The sequence below is a fragment of the Heterodontus francisci genome, chromosome 30 (assembly GCF_036365525.1).
Source record: "Heterodontus francisci isolate sHetFra1 chromosome 30, sHetFra1.hap1, whole genome shotgun sequence".
NCBI classification, from domain to species: Eukaryota; Metazoa; Chordata; class Chondrichthyes; order Heterodontiformes; family Heterodontidae; genus Heterodontus; species Heterodontus francisci.
This window is the reverse complement of record NC_090400.1, coordinates 25,312,890-25,333,100: the sequence shown is the minus strand read 5'-3', so window position 1 is coordinate 25,333,100 and position 20,211 is coordinate 25,312,890. Positions and strand designations below refer to the sequence as shown.

At 44.0% G+C, this 20,211-nt stretch overlaps 1 protein-coding gene across 7 annotated transcripts in view; it reads left to right on the top strand.

The window, feature by feature from the left end:
• mtmr4 (myotubularin related protein 4) overlaps window positions 1-8,039 on the top strand; it is a 214,277-nt gene extending 206,238 nt beyond the window's left edge. For all 7 annotated transcript variants that reach the window (XM_068010247.1, XM_068010248.1, XM_068010249.1 and 4 more), the window contains 2 exons: window positions 860-948; window positions 5,979-8,039. In XM_068010247.1, coding sequence (XP_067866348.1) covers window positions 860-948; window positions 5,979-6,156 — 267 coding nt within the window. In that variant the 3' untranslated portion in view covers window positions 6,157-8,039. The remainder of the gene's footprint in view (window positions 1-859; window positions 949-5,978) is intronic.
• The last annotated feature ends 12,172 nt before the right edge of the window (window positions 8,040-20,211 follow it).

Below are 20,211 nucleotides of genomic sequence, written 5' to 3'. Positions count from 1 at the left end.
ACCGAGATTGATAGATTTTTGTATGCTAAGGAAATTGAGGAATATGGAGATAGTGCAGGAAGGTCGAGTCGAGGTAGATCAGCTGTGATTTCATTGAATGGCAGAGCAGGCTAAGGGCCAAGTGGCCTACTCCTGTTCCTGATCTTATTAATCCTCCCTTCCCCTCTCCCCATTTTCCTTCCCCTCCATTCTCCCAATTGCCTGCCCTCTATCCCTATTCTTCCCTGCTCCCCTCTCCCCCCCCCCCCCCCCCCCCCCAACCCTAGTTTCATCATCCTCCTCCCTCCACTTTTCCCCTGAGCAGGGCAGTAGCGAGCACTGAGCACCAAGGGCCTGTATGTAGAACAGAATCTGAGATTGCTCCAATTCCGTGAGTTCCCAATCAACAGAAGATTATGGAAAAAAATGATGTAAGCAAATTGCTTACAAAGTTTCATGGTAAAATACAGGAGCACATCTAAAAATAAGCAAATTAGGATAAGGAGAGGCAATAGGGTGAAAACCTTTCACAGAATGTGTCAGTGGTGTGACGTAAGTTACCAGGAAAGGCAACTGAAACCATAAGTATAAGTGGGTTCAGCGAACTATTATATTTTATTTATGAAGAGATGAGGAACTTGGGTACAGGGTGTAGGTGGGTAGATGTTGGGCAGTTTTCTTTCAGCATTAGCCTTTTCCCGTTGCTAAAAGGTCTTGTGTTCTGTTCAAAAGCACAATTACATATTCTTAATAAAATACAGAACCTTCTCTAAAATCTGAAGTTTAGTATATTTTAAAGATGCTGATTATTGGATGTTGTTGGTTGAGATTTGTGTACATCACAGATGGGGTGATTTTCTCATTGGTTAATTTATCACAGGTGACACGGTGGGTCCCTGACCATATGGCGTCGCATTGCTTTAACTGTGACTCAGAATTCTGGTTAGCCAAAAGGAGACACCACTGCAGGTGAGTAATCTTTGAGCATTGCACTTTACATCTAGTCTCACCCAGAACCATTCCTCATTCGAAGTCCTCACTCCAGCTTTGCTACTCATCACCATTTCTCACTATGATGGTAGCAACATGGATACGAAATTGGCTGAGTGACAGGAAACAAAGTGTAGTGGTTAATGGATGTTTTTCGGGAACATTTGTAGTGGAGGTCTCCAGGGATCAGTGCTGCGAACCTTGCTTTTCCTGATATATATTAATGACCTAGACCTTGGTGTACAGAGTACAGTTTCAAAGTTTGCAGATGATACGAAACTTTGGAAGCATTGTGAACTGTGAGGAGGATAGTGTAGAACTTCAAAAGGACATAGACAAGTTGGTGGAATGGGCAGACAGGTGGCAGATGAAGTTCAATGCAGGGAAATGTGAAGTGATTCATTTTGGTAGGAAGAACATGGAGGGACAATATAGAATAAAGGGTACAATTCTAAAGGGATGCAGAAGCAGAGGGACCTGGTGTATATGTGTATAAGTCATTGAAGGTGGCAGGACAGGTTGAGAGAATGGTCAATATCCTGGGCTATATTAATAGGGGCATAGAGTACAAGAGCAAGAAAGTCATGTTGAACTTGTATAAGAGTTCGGCCTCAGCTGGAGTATTGCGTCCAATTCTGGGTGGCGCACATTAAGAAAGACATGAGGGCATTGGCGAGAGTACAGAAAAGATTCACAAGAATGGTTCCAGGGATGAGGAATTTCAGTTATGAAGATGGATTGGAGAAGTTAGGACTGTTTTCCTTGGAGAAGAGAAGGCTGAACTGATTTAATAGAGGTATTCAAAATCATGAGGGGTCTGGACAGAGTAGATGGAGAGAAACTGTTCCCACTTGTGAAAGGATTGCGAATGAGAGGGCACAGATTTAAAGTATTTGGTAAGAGAAGCTAAAGTGACATGAGGAAAAACTTTTTCATGCAGTGAGTGGTTCAGGTCTGGAATGCTCTATCTGAGTGTGTGGTAGAGGCAGGTTCAATTGAAGCATTCAAAAGGGAATTAGACCGTTATATGGAAAGGAAGAATGTGCAGAATTATGGGGAGATGGCAGGGGAATGGAACTGAGGAAATTGCTCTTTCGGAGAGCCAGTGCAGGCACGATAGGCCGAATGGCCTCCTTCTGCACTGTAACAATTCTGTATGTTGGGGGCCAACGAGATGGAATCTGTTTTCCCAATATTTGACAGGAGGAAATTGTATCACCCAGGACTTGAGCTCGGACAAGCAGGCTGGCCACAGAGAGGCAGTGGAGGGGTTGGGAGAGTTGGTGATGAGAAAGAACTGTGAGTTGTCAACCTAAATGTGGAAGCTCATAATTTCGTGGAAGGCTGCATTTGCTGACAACGCAACCACTAGGAGGTGCAGTTCTTGCACATGCGCAGATGCAGGGTCTTCAACTGGAACGTCACTATCTGCGATGTTCAAGCAGCTGCCAGGATTAAAGATGGCGCTGCTCAATTTATCACAGGAAATGCTTATGCTTAGATCATTCTAGCAAACTAACCTTACATTAAGTTGGATGGATGCCCAGTAATATGCTATGTAGTTATAGGATACTAACTGTAATCCTCAGAGCCACTTAATATTCCAGTATCCTATTAAATACAAAAGGAATTTTATGATTGCATTTCCATTGGAAGGCAGTGGATTGGCACCCTTTTTATACTCAGGCAGAGTATAAAATGTGCTGCCAATTCGTTATTGTGATTCGTTTATATGACTGACCAGGACTGATTTCACCCGAACGCAGCCTGTCACTCTCACCCCAATGGCTGCTCTCCCCCCCACCCCCGGCAACTCGCTTTCACCCCTTTCTCCCTCTCCCCACCAGCCGTTTCCCCACCTCAGCCGCTCATTCCAGACCCTCACTGCTCCCCCTGACTCCCCTACCCAATTGTTCCCCTCTCCTCAGCATCTCAGCACTCCGGTTGCTTGCACCCCGCTCCCCCCCCCCTCACCAGCCGCCCCCCTCCAGCCGCTAGCTCCATGCCGCACTGCTTTCCTCCTCTTGGCCATTCACTCCCACGTTTGATCGGTCTCAATGCACCGTCCGAAGAAGCAAGGGATGGGGCGACACAGGAGCAAGTGGCCGAGAGGAGGGAAGCCATGCGGCCTGGTGCTGGACGGGGCAGGGGTGCGAGTGGCCAGAGAGCCGGGAGGCGTGAAGCGAGGAGTGGGGAACAATCAGCCAGGGGAGTGGGGGGGGAGCAGCGAGGGCTGGAGCAAGCTGCTGAGGGGAGGAAGCATCGAGGCCTGGAGCGAGGGGGGAGAGTTGGTCTCCCATTCAGCTGCTCGCTCCAGCTGAGTGAGGGGCTGGATACTCAATGACGCTGTATCACATGTGAGAAGATGGACCAGGCACGTATACGCAAAGATGTTGGTGCTGCGCGGTGACGTCATTCTGCACATGCACCACATAGTCCTGGCAAGATGTAGCTGCGCATGTGCGCAACTTGGCTCACTCTGACGTCAGCGGGCTGCTGCGTTGTCAGGAATCACTTTGTTCTTGAAATGCCAGAGAGGTGAAGGAAGGTGACGTGCTCGAAGAAGGAGCCAGAAAAGTAGGGAAAGAGACCAGGGTGTGATTTGGAAATAAGGGCCACGGTGCCTCAGCATTTTGGGAGGGTAAGTGTGGGGGGAAGATAAGTATAGTCAGGTGGGGAGTCTTCAGTTATAGGGCATGGCGTCACCACCCTTGAGTCAAGTTTCTGCCAAAGCTATGATGTCAGTCCAGTCATCCACAAGAAGGTCATGGAAGTCAAGGGCTTTGTTCACGAGAAAGGTGTGGGGTAAATGGGATAGAATAAACTTAGTGAGATTTGTCTTCAAGAACAACAACAATCACATTTATATAGTTCCTTTAGCATAATAAAATGTCCCAAGGGGCTTCACAGGAATGTTATGAAGCAAAATTGGACACCGAGTTACATAAGGCATCATTAGGTAAATGGCCAAAAGCTTGTTCAAAGAGGCAGGTTTTAAGGAATGTCTTAAAGGAAAAAGAGAGTTAGAGAGGCAGAGCAGTTTAGGGAGGGAATTCCAAAGCTTAAGGCTTGGGCAGTAGTAGGCGTGGTCACCAGTGGTGGAACAATTAAAATTGGGGGTGCTCAAGAAGCCAGAATTTAGATGAACACAGGTATATTGGAGGGTTGTAGGGCTGAGGAAGATTAGAGATAGGGAGGGGCAAGGCCCTGGAGGGACTAGAAAACAAGGATGAGAATTTTAAACTCAAGCAGTTGCTTAACTGCAAACCAGTGTAGGTCAGCAAGTGCAGGGGTGATGGGTGAATGGGACTTGGCGCAAGTAAGGGCATGGCAGCAGAGTTTTGGATTACCTCAAATTTATGGAGTGTAGAATGTGGGAGGCCAGCCAGGAGTGTGTTGAAATGGTCAAGTCTAGAGGTAACAAAGGCATGGATGAGGGTTTCAGCAGGAGATGAGCTATGGCAGGCATGGAGTCCTATCTAAGTCACACTGAAATACTGTTAACCAACCCTAATTTTCACTTCAGTACTGTGTCAACACTAGCCCTCACTTCGATGTCATTACTCAATATAAAGCTTTACTTCAGTAACAATATTCAACGCTAACACTCATTGAAGTGATTTTAATTAACATCCACTTTCACTTCAGTAGCATTACTCTGTCAGACTTAATCTGCTTGCTTAACTGCGCATCAACAAAAAACAAATTGGTTGTGAAGTCTTCTCACTCCAGTACTGTTGGTTAACACTACCCCTCCCATCAGCACCATTATTCCACAGCTGCGTTTGCTGGCAACACAACCACTAGGTGACGCTGCAGCGGTGCCTGTGCCACTAAAACGTCACAGTCTGCAACGTCAGGCAGCTGCCAGGACTAAAGATGACGCTGCTTAAATAATCACACAAAGACAACCTAAACACATGGCAGGACACAATGGCCGGAGGGCGAGAGCAAGCGTGCCGGGGAGCGGGTGGGATGGGGGGGTGGGGAGAGCGGGCGGGAGGGGTGGGGTGGGGGGGGAGTGCGGGCAAGCGGGCGGGTGAGGGAAAGCGAGCGGGCAGGGGTGGGGGGGAGGAGAGCGCACCCGCCACCACCAAACTCTCACCCCGCTTACCCCACCCCTGCTCTCTCCCTGAGTCCCCCACCCCCGCTGTCTCCCCGCGTTAGGTGATGATGTCATCTGCGCATGTGCGCAGATTGGCACAGTCTGATAACATCAGCGTTGTCAGTAATCACTTTTTTATTCCACTTAAACTTGTACATCAGTACCATTACTTAACACTATCTCACTTTAATAGCTTTCTCAACACGAAAATCACTCCAGCGGCATTACTCAACACTAATACTTTAGTACCATTATTCAGCACTAAACCTGACTTAATCTGCTGACATCAGTGATTGCTCTTCAAACAAATGATTAATTGACTGTGAAGTGCTATATATATATATATATATATATATATATCAGCATTCTTTCGATTAATCACTGAACCTCTGGTGGCCTGCCGTCCAGTTCAAGTAGCACTGTTGATTGTATTGTACTGCTGTAGAAAAATTTTTTGTCAGTTTTGTGGGATGTGAATTTAACATTGTGCATATTTTGTTGCTGTAAAGTTGGTTTTACTGTGGGTAATTTTCTTTCCGTTCTGATTCTGCAGGCGTTAATTTTGTGTAAAATTAATTTATTGGGTTTGAGAAGGGAAAATAAACCCGGTTCCAGCTCCTGATTGCTGCCCAATAGCCCATCTTAAAAGTGTGTGCATATTGTGTTGGGTAAAAGTGGTATCATGCTCAGCCTCCACAGTCAAATATCTTACCAATTTACGATATTTGAAGAATCAGTGAGGTAATGAAAGGCTTTTGCTCTCCCACCAGGTGTCTGCACCTTCGAGATGAGAGAAAACTGGTATAAAGTTGGACTTGATTGTGCAATGCAGCATAGACAAACGATCCCCTATTCCTCAGTGTGTGAGCATGCTAATGGATTAACATTGTTTGTTTATTTCCAGGAACTGTGGGAATGTGTTTTGTGCCAACTGCTGCCACCTGAAGCTACCCATTCCAGATCAACAGTTATATGACCCTGTCCTGGTCTGTAACTCTTGCTATGATCAGGTTCAAGCGTGCCGCACCCGGGAACTTATGAATCAGCAGCTGAAAAAACCCATTGCTACTGCATCCAGTTAAAGTGGCACTCCGCCTTCCCTAACTTGTGCCGTGAAGCTTCTGTTATCCTGGAAACTTGACATTTGAAGGTTAGCTGGATTCCACAGGAAGAAAATGCAAATCCCAGCTGGATAGGTGTTTGGAAGATTTTAAAGTACTGATGTGAAAATGCTGCTACAACAAGCTCTTGACCTGTGCACTAATAACTTTGGGGTGGGGGGGAGGGGAGAGAGTAGGGAAATAACCAAAATGTTAATGAGAAAAGAAACAAATCCATCTCTAACTGATGAACTACTTAGGTTTGAAAAGCAATTCTAATTCCTGTGTAAAGAACTTCTGAGATATAAAGTGGAGACTATATGGTGTCCTGTTTCTCAATTGCTTGAACAGCCATTAAAGAGTGAGCAGCTTCTGTGCCTCGATAGAGAATGTGATAGAGATAGAATTGTGTGAAATCTAGTGTATAACGCAAGCTGTAGGACTTCATAATTCGATCAGCCTTTCAAGCTGTATTAGAGGTTGCAAAGAGAATGTTTGAGGGACTTGTGGCATTTGCTTATTTAAATGACACAGGCAACCTAAATTTTATTTCTCTGAGTTCCTCTAAGAGTTGAGACAATATTCTAATTCTGAAATATGCTTTAGAATAAGGCATTTCTCCAATCTGTTTTCATTTTTAATTTTTTTATATGTGATGGACAATAGGGATGTACATGTGAAACCTGTATGATGTTTGTAGGGGGGGGACTGGTGGGGTAGTCCCACAGTATTATCACTCCCATTAGTCTCCACAGCCTATTACGTTGAGGGAAGAAGATGTCCCTCTTCAGTTTATTAATTCTTGCAATTTTCTTTCTTTCCTCTCCTTTCTCTTGCACGAAAAAAGATTTTTTTACGAACAGGAAAAAGCCATTAGGCCCAAAAAGCTCATCCCTTTTCTCATAGACCAACCACATCATTTATTAGTTTTTTCACCATATCTCCTGTCTCTCCAAGCATTCATATAATTGTCTCTTTGTCCATTTCTACTGCTTACTTCAATGCCTTTTCCTGGTATTAACTACAGTTGATTACTATCTGGGTAAAAATGTTTAACCCAGCTTAATTATGGACATTTTTATCAGAGCTCTGGTTACATGTAAATTATATATGGGCAGATCCAACTGTACATCTCAAGTAAGTTAAAATATGTGATTATAGGCTATTTGCATTAAGAGGAAGTTAAGTCTGTTATCTTGTTTTTCTGTGCCTCTTTTCCTTCTAGCTCTCCTTTTCTCTGCCTTATGGGTCTCCCTTCTCATTTTCATTTTCTTCCTCACGGTGCACTTGCTGGGTCCTGGACAGAGAGATTTTTCTATGACACTGATGTGCATGTTTGTTGGCTGTGGTCTGTAGTGACATTCAAACTACCTTTTCTCCACACTGCTGGAGAGGAATGTCACAGTGGTCAGCTCATGGTGCACCTTGGACTACCACAAGATCAATTTATGTAAGGAACTTTGCATTTGTGAATAATCTGTAGGTCTGTGAAATTGTTTACTTCCTTATAATACTTAGAAATTGACAGACATAATAGTCGTTTTGCAAGCACATCTTTAATGTACTGCCCATTGTTAAACAGTATAAACGATGATTTGTGATTTACACCTTTCTCAGCCCACATTGAAATGGAAAAGTTTTGGGAACTGTCACCAGATTGATGAGGGAGTTCCTGATCAGCAACCCTTTTTTATTTTTATTTTACAGACATTGAACAGTGTCTTCTTTCTGCTTATCTAACAAACTGCATTTATTTCTGTCCGTTTCCCAAATTAAATCCAGTGAATTTCACAGACCCCAGATTAATGTTGGCTGGGAAGGAATCTTGCTGCTGATAATAAAAATCTGTGGCAGATTTAATTTTTTCCATTTTCTATTCATTTTTTGAGCTTTTAACGGCTGACATTATGCAGGTGGTGGTGTCATAAAACTTGTAACAGTGCTAGAACAAAACTGACTGGCAAAGCATCTCTCGTACTTTGTACAGTAAATAAGTGTACTTGTTTTTGAAAATGCTTTAATAAGAGATTAGTGTTTTCCAACCTGGAGGTTGGTGGTGTAGTTTAGTTGGTACTTGTACGCACTGAAGATTCAGGAGGGAGTTTTCTTAGGCCTGTGGAAGAAGGTTTGGAGACGGTGAGTGGGGCTGGGTGGTGAGCCGTGAAAATTTTTAAAAATGCTGTCAGACCGGTATTCCAACGTGCTTCCTCCTTCACAGTCTTTCACAAGGGTGGGTAGAGAACGAAGTCAGGAGCCCTGTGGCTGAGGCAGGAAGTCAATTAAAGTTGTTAAGCAGGCGCTTCAGAGGGACTTTGTGCATGGAATCCCTCTTTCCCCAATGGGAGCAGTTCAAAGCTATATCTTCGACCCACCAGGTTGGAGAAGGGGAGAACACAGCGTTAGGGACTTCCTCAGTGTAACTGACCAGCTGTGAAGGCTTTGATCAGTTGCACTGAAGAGCTACAGACATGGTTAGACTGAGAAGCTGCATTGCAAAGCACTCTTTCTGGCAGACAGTTCTATCACTGCATAATAGGTGATTGTCAGCTCCTTGGAAGGCAGGTCACGACCAGCACCTCACCCACCTTCAGCTGCACTACCCTGCTGCCAGCCTTCAAAACAGCATGGGAGTAGCTTATGCAGCTGCCCATCTCTGCCGAGGGTTTAGGGCAGGGGGCTTATCACTATTACAAGCTGCAGCAGGAGCCACAACAGCAGATGCACCAGCTGGCTTCTCCTCAGCCACGTGCACCTCCACAGGGAAGAGGGGATGACCACTGAGACACAGCAGGAAGGTGTGAGGTCTACAGGCAGAGAACTAGTTACCCAAGATGGGTCAGCACCTGTGCCTCAGGAGGATTAGCCCCTCTCGGCAGGTTGCAGCTGACATCTACACCCTTATCTTGCTAGACCGCCTTCCCAGTGAACCTGGTGGACATGCATTGCCAGTGGCCAACAAGGTGCCTGTCACTGTAGGCACACCTCCCACCCGCCTCCCCCAGCCACACATCTCTGCCTCTTAAGTTGGGTATGCTTTTCTTCTTCTGTAAAATGAGAAAGCAGGGGGATGTAAGTGGTTGTGATGGCTTGTGTGCAGAGGAATGAAAGCAGCCATTTGTGCAGAGTGATTGAGGCATTGTTGTGAGCGGGCAATAAGCTGAGGGTGAGTGCTCAGATGGGAATGTGAGGTGCCTGCAAGGAGAGGAATGAGTGAAGCTGTGCGGTCTGTTGACCCGAGGCTTGCTGTGCAGTTCAGTGTGTGTGGCTTGGCAAATGAAGTTCCTATGCCAGTCACTTGCCATGTCCTTTTGAGGTCCTAGATCCTCTTGTTACATGGTCTCTGGGTTGGAGGGGATACATTGTTGCTTCTCACTTCCTTGACTACTACCATCCATGCCTGCCTGGTTGGAGAGGCTGGCCTCTTACTCCCATCCTTCGGATAGCTCACCTTGATGGAGCCCCTCATTCTGGTAAGAATGGAAGACCTGGGGAGCAGCCTTCCACATTTCTGTAGGTTCTGCAGCCTAAAAAAATTGCTGCTGAGCTTCTCTACAACATGCCTTCGTCCCTTTAAGCAGAAATCATTCCTCTGACAACATGGCTGCATCATCCCTCCCATCCTCCCTAATTGGTCAGGGAGCTCAGAAGCGGGCTCTTAAATTAGTTGTCTTGGAAAAGGGAAACCAGAAGGCCCGCTATCCTTACATACAGGCTCCCAACCCAAGAATGGTCCCGACATTGCACCAAAAACTAAGGCAGTAAGATTCCTCCCTGAATGTTTGTCATGCTAAGGCATTGATCAGGACAGTTAATCTCAATGTTTTTGCCAGAAAACTTCAAAACGTGGATTCAACAGGGTAGATGCAGATAAACTATTTTCTGTGGTGGGGGAATCTAGTACAAAGGGCATAATCTTAAAATTAGAGCTGGTTCATTTCAGAGTGAAATCAGGAAGCACTTTATCACCCAAATTATTGTGGAAATTTGGAACTCTTTCTCCTTCTTCCCCCTACCCCGACCCAAAAGGTTGTGGATGCTGGGTCGGTAGAAATTTTCAAGACTGCGATTGATGGAATTTTGTTTGGTAAGAGTATCAAGCGATGTGGAGCAAAAGCAAGTTAATGAAGTTAAAGTATAGATCAGCCATGATCCATGAGGATGGCTGAAGAGGTTTGAAGGCCTAAATAGCCTATTCCTGTTCCTATGTACCACAATAAAATCTAGAGATCAAGTTTTTGTAATTTATCCTGCAACGCTGTAATTTAGCTCACTCCATACCATCTCAACTGATAGTGCTAGGAAGGTGCCAGTTGGAGTCTTTATTCTAGTGGATGTGACTGTAGACAGCTATAATATGACCTGGGCAGTGTAATTTAAACTGTACTGAAATGAGTCGGCATGTGTAATCTAAAAGTGATCAGTAGGATGGAGTGGGAGTGCTTATTAGGAGACCCTGACTCTAGTGTATTACAGTTTCATCACTGGTTGTTGCACCTTTTGGTTATCAGTTGTGAGCCATCTGCAGGTTCAAATTTGTCTCATTTTTCAGTATCTGATTGGAATGTGCTGCTTTCAATACCGCAGCTGAATGTCATAGAGAAGCATATTTGTTTTTGTATGGTGCAACTTTTCTTAATTTTTATTGGAGTTTTCATTTTTTAAAAACCCAAATCATGTGACTATCAATTGAATTAGCACATACAGCAACAGTGAGGACGTAACAAATAATGGCATTGCAACAAAATCAATATGTTCTACACGGCCAGGGACTGACTAATCACTCGTGTTGTTAGAGTCAAGGTGACCACTTGAGTTAGGTTCATCTAAAGTGTGGGCCGTTGTGTTCACAGGGAAGGTAAAATAGGCCTCACTTCCTGCCATCAAAGTTCACCAAGTTATCATAGGACTAGTCATAAGGAAATACAGAAAGGATTAGCAACACGAAGAAAAAAAGTGAAATGCGTTCTTCGCTGTAGAAACCTTTTAACTCCTCAGTCTTGATGTCATCCTTGGTGTATCTGAAGGGTTGGGAGTGTCCAGTATTTCTGGAATGGAGCTCCAGTCTAGAACAATTTGTTGTGATGATGCAGGGAGTGCTTATCTTTTTTAATTGGATGGTAGCATGTAAACTGAATTTAGGGGGATGTATTTTCTGATAATTGGACTAAAAATGTATCACTTATTTTAATATCAAAGTTCTGACAAAGGAGCTTGAAAATGCTACTAACCTTAAGTTGGAATTGACTCTTTCACAAATAGTACATGCAAACAGTCTGCAAAACACTACATTTCCCCAAGGTGTTAGCCGTGGCACAGTTCATAGCACTCTTACCTCTAAATCAGAAGGTTGTGAGTTCAGCCCTACTCCAGGACTCGAGCACAAAAATCAAGGCTGACACTCGACTGCAATGCTGAGGGTGTGCTGCACTGTTGGAGGGTCCGTCTTTTGGATGAGGCATTAAACTGAAGCCCCATCTGCTCTCTCAGGTGGGCGTAAAAGATCCCATGGCACGATTTTGAAGAAGCGCATTGGCCAATATTTATCTCTCCATCAACATCACAAAAACAGATGATCTGGTCATTATCACATTGCTGTGCACAAGGTGGCTTCTACATTTCCGATATTACAAACATTGACCACACTTCAAAAGTACTTGAAAGGCTGTAAAACACTTTGGGGTGTCCTTTGGTTGTGAAAGGCAATATATAAATGCTAGTTTTTTTTTCAATTGACAGCTCTGTGACCAAAGGACACATGAAACAATGACTAACATGTGGGAATATGATCTTGGTCAAGTAGTCATTGTTCCTAAAATCACATGTTTTTCAGTAAACCAAGGCAACGGCTTCATACTGCAGTAAAAGCTACTCAATCAAGCTGGACTGGGGCTTGATGCTACCAGAAGAGTTCTTTGATAAACTTAATGCACTGTGGGGGTAATGATTAAATAAGAGCTGTTTACTATATCCAATGCAGCAGAATTTCAGGCTGCATTTGGAGTGCTTCACTAATTGGTGCTTGTTTGTAAGACATTAAGCCTGCTGGATCAGGGATGCAGGGGACCTGTTTGAAACAATGTACAGCTATTTGTTACAATGAGATTGCTTCACTAATGCAAGAGTTTAGAGCTGCAGAAAGAGGTCTTGGCCTCAGCAATCATGACTCTTGAATCACCCAGATTTTCTAAGGATCAATTCTTCAATCATGATGTTCCACTGTGCAGCAAGTCATGATGTTAAGAATTCTCCCAGTTATTTTCTTATTGATTCTTCCATATCAACAAAGTGCAAGAGCATAACTTTTCATTTGGCCTAAAGAGCCTTTGAATTCTCAATTGACTTGATCTATATGTGAATCAAACATCACTTGCCACCCTTGCATTTCAGTCTACTCCAGAGAATTTGGAGGGTTTTCTGGCACGAAAAGATTGAATTATCCAATAATTTGAGAAAAGCAATCTAAATGACACTGCAGAGTGGGAGTTTAGTGCTATGGAAAATGGAATTATCAGATCATTCAAAGTAAGCAATGCCAAATTCAAAGATAGTGCAAATTTGAGTAAAATCCCAGCAAAAGTCATACTATAATAGATTTCAGCCCAGTGAACCTACTTGGCCTCTGTCTCCTTTTTTAATCCATCCATTTATTCTGGATCTGTGGTCATCTGAGGTGATGTGTTCCATGTTCTTCCAACTCTTGTGTGTGAGAAGTTTTTTCTAGATTTGCTTTTAACTGTGTCTCTATAATTTTCTCTGCCTTTGTTGTTTGTATTCCATACTCTCTGTCACTATCGCTTTATCCTAAGGTGAGCAGTTCTTATTCTTTCCCTGCTCCCATGTTCAGGAATATTCAGTTACTCTTCTCCCCCACCCCTTCTTCAGCTGTCTGTTCAAAAAAAAAACACACCTTTGTTCCCTTTGTCCTTGCAAACAACCACCTCATCTTCAACCTCCCTTTCCTCTCGAGTCCCTGAACGTGTTGTCACCTCCCAAATCTTTCTCAGAATTCCATGTTTGAATCCTTCCAATCAGGTTTCCTCTCTTGCCACAGTACTGAAGGGGCTTTTATCAAAGTCACAAATAACATCCGATGTGACTGTGACTATGGTAAACGATCCCTCCTTGTACTTTTCAACTTGTCTGCCGTCTTTGACATGGTTGACCACACCAACGCGCCCTCCTTCAGTGACCAACTAGGGGGACTGCATTCGCCTGGTTCCATTCTTGGTTGTCTAGTCGTAACCAGAGATCAGCCACAATGGCTTCTCTTCCCAACCTTGCACCATTACTTGTGGAGTCCCCCAAGAATCTGCCCTTGGACCCATCCTATTTCTTATCTACGTGCTGCTTCTTGGCAACATCATCCAAATCCACAGAGTCAGGTTCCATGTGTACGCTGATGACACCCAGCTCTACCTCACCACCACCTCTCTTTACCCCTTTGTTACGACCAGGTGAGAAGAGCTCTCAGAGTCCCCTCTCAGCTTTTGCCTGGTTTAACTGTAATGGTTTAATTTTAGAAACACCATGTTTTTAACTCCCCCTTAGTCACTGCTCCAATTGCAAGGCAAAGAAATCAGACAGATTTCCTTAGATTTAAACAAGACAGTTGGAAGTTTATTAATCTTAAACTCTAATCCGGTTAACGACTACGAATTTGCAATGCTGCGATGTGACCACGCTAGCATATATACACGATAAGCACACGCAGATAGAGACAGAAAAAGTATAAAGGGGAAAAGTTTGAGGCAATATCTGTTAGTTATTTACTGTCCTTTGAGTTCAATGTGGAGTTTTTGGTTGCCCATAAGTGCTGCTATTCGTTAGAGCCTAGTTCACGCTTCAACTTGTTTTGATATAGGAGTCTTTTCTCTCTCTCGGTTTACGTGTCTGCCATGGGTCCGGTGGCTTGGGGGAAAGCGAGAGACAGACAGCTAGGAGAGGAGCTTCCTTGTTCCAGTTTCAGTTGCAAACTGCTTTCTGTTCCTTTCTGTGTGGCACAATTTCAAAAACCAAGTTGGACAGCAGGTCAGTCATGTGACTAACTGGCCAGTTTATGGGTTGTATTATTTTAGTAATCCCTGGAATGCACTTCCTAACACCTTCAATGTCTGGTGATCAAAATCCATTTTGGTTAATTGGAGCAGGGAATACTGTCCCCACATACAGCGTCGCTTAGTATGCAAATATCCTTCCACCCCAAATGTCTGGTGATCTCTTCAACAAGTCATTTCTTCACTCCAACAGTTTAAAATTAATATTCATATGAAATTAATATGCCTCATTCTTGGCAGATGGGGATCTGCATGACACCTTCTACGATCTAAATTGTCAGATTGCTTGCCCAACAGCCAATACTGGATGAGCAGAAATTTTCTCTAACTAAATATTGGGAAGCCCTAAGCCACTGTCTTCGGTCCCCATCACAAACTCTATTTCCAACTCCATTCCTCTCTCTGGCAACTGTCTGAGGATGAGCTTCTGACCATGTTTCCACACCATCACCTAGACTGCCTATTTCCACCTCTGTAACATTGCCTGACTCCACTCCTGCCTCAGCTGATCTGCTGCTGAAGCCTTCATCTATGTCTGTTATCTCCAAATTTGACTATTCCGATGCTCTCCTGAACAGCCTCCCATCTTCCACTCTCAAACTTCAGCTCACCCAAAACTTTGCTGTCCGTATCCTAACTTGCTCCATCTCATTCACGTATCACTTCCGTGCTCGCTGATTAACACCTCATCTGGCAACACCTCAATTTTAAAATTCTTATATAAAAGCAAAATACTGCGGATGCTGGAAATCTGAAACAAAAACAAGAAATGCTGGAATCACTCAGCAGGTCTGGCAGCATCTGTGGAAAGAGAAGCAGAGTTAACGTTTCGGGTCAGTGACCCTTAGGGTCACTGACCCGAAACGTTAACTCTGCTTCTCTTTCCACAGATGCTGCCAGACCTGCTGAGTGATTCCAGCGTTTCTTGTTATTGTTTAAAATTCTTATCCTTGTTTTCAAAACTCACCATAGCATCGCTCCCTCCCTCCCACCCACCCACCCACCCCCCCCCCCCCAATCTCTGTGTAACCTCTTAAACCATACAACTCGCTGAGCTCCTCCAATGTTGTACTCTTGCACATTCTAATCACGCCACCATTGGTAGCCCTGCTTTCAGCTGCCTATTCCCTAAACTCTGGATTTCTCTGCAAACACCTCTCTGTCTCTCTCCTCCTTTAAAACACTCCTTAAAACCTATCTCCTTGATCAAGCTTTTAGTCACCTATCCTAATATCTCCTTTTGTGGCTTGATGTCACATTTTGTTTGATGCTGCTGTGAAACGACTTGGGACTTTTTGCAATGTTAAAGCCTTTATTATAAATGCAAGCTTTTGTTCCTGTTTTCTGAAAATATATCAATTCTATTGTTGTGTATCCTTCTGACACTCAATTTATTTAGCATAATGCTTTGAGACAATGCACTTTTAGGTTTTTTTTTGTTTCCTCTTTTTCACCTGTGCCACAACATGTGACATTCTCTCCTGATAAGTACTAGTGACCTGTCCCAGGGATTGATGAGTTCTCAGTGACCAGAAATGACAAGTATGTTGCAGCAACCACCATGGAGTGAGTCTGTTGCTCATTTTTCCTCACTGCTTGAGGTATGGTAGCAGATTGTGACCAGTATTAGTCAGTTCACTCACTACTGCCATAGTGAGTGTGTATTTAGTTACTGACTGAGGATTCTTAACAGCTAGACGGCCTCAGACCTGAACTGCTGTTTACTTGCCAGATGTTGGCTGGCTGACCTTGAACATCAGGTTAGATCTGACCATCAATCATTCCACAACCAGTAGGCAAGCCCTGAACTTCAGCTGTCTAACAGTTCTGGATTCCTGCCATCTAATTGACCTGGTTGACAAAGGTCCGAGTGTATCAAGCCTGCGTCCTCAGTACCTTGCTCTATGGCAGCGAGGCCTGGACAACGTATGTCAGCCAAGAGCGACGTCTCAATTCATTCCATCTTCGCTGCCTCCGGAGAATACTTGGCATCAGGTGGCAGGACCTTATCTCCAACACAGAAGTCCTCGAGGCGGCCAACATCCCCAGCTTATACACACTACTGAGTCAGCGGCGCTTGAGATGGCTTGGCCATGTGAGCCGCATGGAAGATGGCAGGATCCCCAAAGACACATTGTACAGCGAGCTCGCCTCTGGTATCAGACCCACCGGCCGTCCATGTCTCCGCTTTAAAGACGTCTGCAAACGCGACATGAAGTCCTGTGACATTGATCACACGTCGTGGGAGTCAGTTGCCAGCGTTCGCCAGAGCTGGCGAGCAGCCATAAAGGCGGGGCTAAAGTGTGGCGAGTCGAAGAGACTTAGCAGTTGGCAGGAAAAAAGACAGAAGCGCAAGGGGAGAGCCAACTGTGTAACAGCCCCGACAAACAAATTTTTCTGCAGCACCTGTGGAAGAGCCTGTCACTCTAGAATTGGCCTTTATAGCCACTCCAGGCGCTGCTCCACTGACCACCTCCAGGCACTTACCCATTGCCTCTCGAGATAAGGAGGCCAAAGAAAGAAAGAATTGACCTGGACTCCAACTGACTGTTCCAAACTACATCTTAAGAATTCTTGCAGACAGCAGTTATTTCGGGACCTATACACAAGGATTTCACTCTGTCCAAGCTATTAATCTGGACTAAAGCTCTCTCCCAATTTGGTCCCATTCTGCTCACCTCTTTGCTATGCCTTTTCCGTTTTACTTCACTCCCCACGCTTAACTAGCTGGGTAAGATTGAGCGGTGTGCTAATTTTTAAAATACACATGACCATCCTCTCAACCATGTCTTTTGATCACCATCTCTGATCACTCCTTTGTCTCTCTCGTCATCTACATTTTCACACCCACGCCGGTGTTTTCTTCTCTTGCCTTCCGCTCTTTGAAAAACTGCCCCCAGTCGCCTCCGAAGTGTTCTGACTCCCAATTTACTACCCTTCACCAGCCAAAAAGACACTACCATCTGCATTAACATTCTCAGCACCTGCCTCTCCACTTTTGATACACTTGCCCCTGCTAGATTGCTTCACAGTGTCCCATTCCTGCTTTTCCCCAAGTACATCATCTGTGTTCATAACTGCTAAACTGAGGGCCATAATCTTGAACATAAATAGAACCCAACCAGCCTGGTTATCCAATACAAAATCTGACTTGGTTACATTGAGCAGTATCATCTTCACCCTTGCCTGCTAAAGTTCTCCTGTTACTCCAGGATTGTGCTGGAGAGTAAGGACACCACCAAACTGCATATGTTAAATTCCCATTCTCACCTCTGAGACCAAATGAGAAACTTCTGAATTCCTTTGTCTCTAAAATTTGGCATTTACAAGATTACTTCAGCTGTCTTACTACCTTCTGAGTCTTTCGGTAATCAGTGCCAACCGCAGAATATTTATCATCTGTCTTTAGCCCTCATCAGAATTTCCAATGATTCCCTTGATTTGACTAGCTCCTAATCACTCAACTTTTTTTTTCTTGTAAATGCTTACTTTAAAAGTTACTTCTGCTACCTTCAAAACTGATACTCCCTCCTTAAGAAAATTACACTCAACCTTTACATCCTCGGCAACTATCACCTTCATCTCTTAAATCCCCTTTCTGAGATCCAAAAATACATCATTGTCCAACTCTACATCCATTTTTTTCCTGTTTAAATCACTCCAGTTTGCTTTCTATCCCACCAAGACAGACTTGATCAAAGTCACAAATTGTATCCTGTGTGACTGAAATATTACCCCTCATTATTCCCAAAATTCCCCAAAACACACTTACTTTCTATTTGATTAGCTGTTTTCTCCTTCCTTCTCCACTGTGGTTCACCTCTGTCGCTGTCTCTTATGTTTCCATTATCAGCTGTCCCAGGACAGTCAGCACATCTTTCGTAATGGGTGTCACTCCCATATGCACGCACACGTTCCAAAGTTCCATACGGCGCACTCCTAGATTTTATCTCCCAACATGGGGTCATCTTTCTTTGCTTCTCTGCAATCACACGAATCCACAAAGCAAGTTGTGAATGAGTCAGAATTTCCACAAACAATGGCAACAAGGAAAGAAACTGTTTGCTTCCCGCCAAAAACTCTGCACCTACTCCAAGTCCATCTGTGTCCACAGCTACTTGGGTGTACAATCTAGTTCTGTTTGGTTGTTCAGTTGAACCTCAAACCCCACATCCAAACTATCAAGACTACATATTTCCCACTTCTGAAATATTGTGTGGCTTAGTCTCTACCTGATGCCCAGCATTACTGTGAAACCTACACCTTTGTTGTTGTGAGGTGCAAGTCCCCAACTTCCTTCTCATTAAGTTACATGAACTGCAATGCATCCAAAAGTAATACACTCCTCCTATACCATACTAAATACTCATCGAGCCACCCCTCTCCAATCTTCATTGGCTCCCCATCCCGTTGTGCACAAATTCTAAAACCGTTATCCCCATTTATAAATCCATGTCCTATTTCTCCAACCTCTGCACTGGATTATTGTATGTTAGCTTCTCCCCACCCTCCACTGCTAGCTGCAGTTCCTTCAGCCATCATCCTCTGCACTCTGGAATTATTTTCCTAAATCCATGTGTCTTCCTGTTTTTGCTTTGCAAGGTTCATGCATCTCGACTGCTGTGAACACATTTTTGTTTTGATGATTCCATTGTTTGTGGGAAAAACCTATCCAAAATGGGCAACAATATCTTTGGATAGGAGAACCTATCACCAATGCTGCTCAGATTCAAGATCTTGGAGGTGAACAATGACCACTCATCCTCACAACATAGAATCCTACAACACAGGAGGTGACCACTTGGCCCATTGTGCCTCTGCTGGCTCTTTGAAAGAGCTATCCAATTAATCCCACTCCCCTTCTCTTCATTACTTTTTAAGTATATATCCAACCCTTTCAGGCAGTGCATTCCAGATCATAATTTGCTATGTTTTAAAAAAAAATCCACTTCTCCCCTTTAGTTTTTTTTTTGCCATTGATCTTAAATCTGTCTGGTTATTGACCCTCATACTAGTGGAAACCCTTTCTCCTTGTTAATTTATCAAAACTCTATCATCATTTTGAACACCTCCATTAAATCTCCCCTTAACCGCCTCTGTTGAGGAGAACAATCCTAACTTCTCCAGTCTCTCCACATAACTGAAGTTCCTCATCCCATGGTGTCATTCTAGTAACTCTGCTGTGCACCTTCAAAGGCTTTGACATCCTTCCCAAACCTTAGTGACGAGAAATTAACACACTGCTCCCGATGAGGCTTAACCAGTGATCTGCACCATTCCCTCTTTGTTCACTGTTCCTTTCTCATGCAGGTTAATTCTGTAAATGAAAATTTGAAATCCAAAATTAAAGACAGAGAATGGATTTTGACAAAAGGCATTGACCTGAAAATTAACCCGCCCTTCCTCTCTCCACAAATGTTGCCTGACCTGTTAAGACTCCTGCTCCCCTAATTATAATTATGAATGAACCAATCAGACAGGTTTTCTTGAGTTTAAACAAGTGTCATGCTAGGCCCCACCTGCCAAGAATGAGGCACATTAATTTTGTCATGAACATTGATTTTAAACTGTTACTGGAGTGAATTGAAAAGACTTGTTAAACAGATCAGCTGCGTCTGGAAAAGACATTTGCATATTGACAGACTGTGTTTGGAAGGACAAAGCAGCCATTCCCTGACACATTCGACCCACAGTTGACTTTTGATCACCAGACATTGAAGGTGAGGGAGCTCGCAATCCAGGTTGACTAAGATGGCCAAATACACAAACGGGCATGGTCAAACCAGGTAGTCACATGACTAACCTGCTGGGCAACCTGAGTTTTTTTGAATTTGTACAAACAGTTTGGGCAGAAAGTCTGCTTGCTTCTGGACTGAGAAGATCTCTCTCCTATCTGCTCCCATCTCTTTCTCAAACCTCTGAATCCACTGAAGACACATGAACCCCAAGAGAGAAAAGTCTCCTACAGCGAACAAGGTTTAAG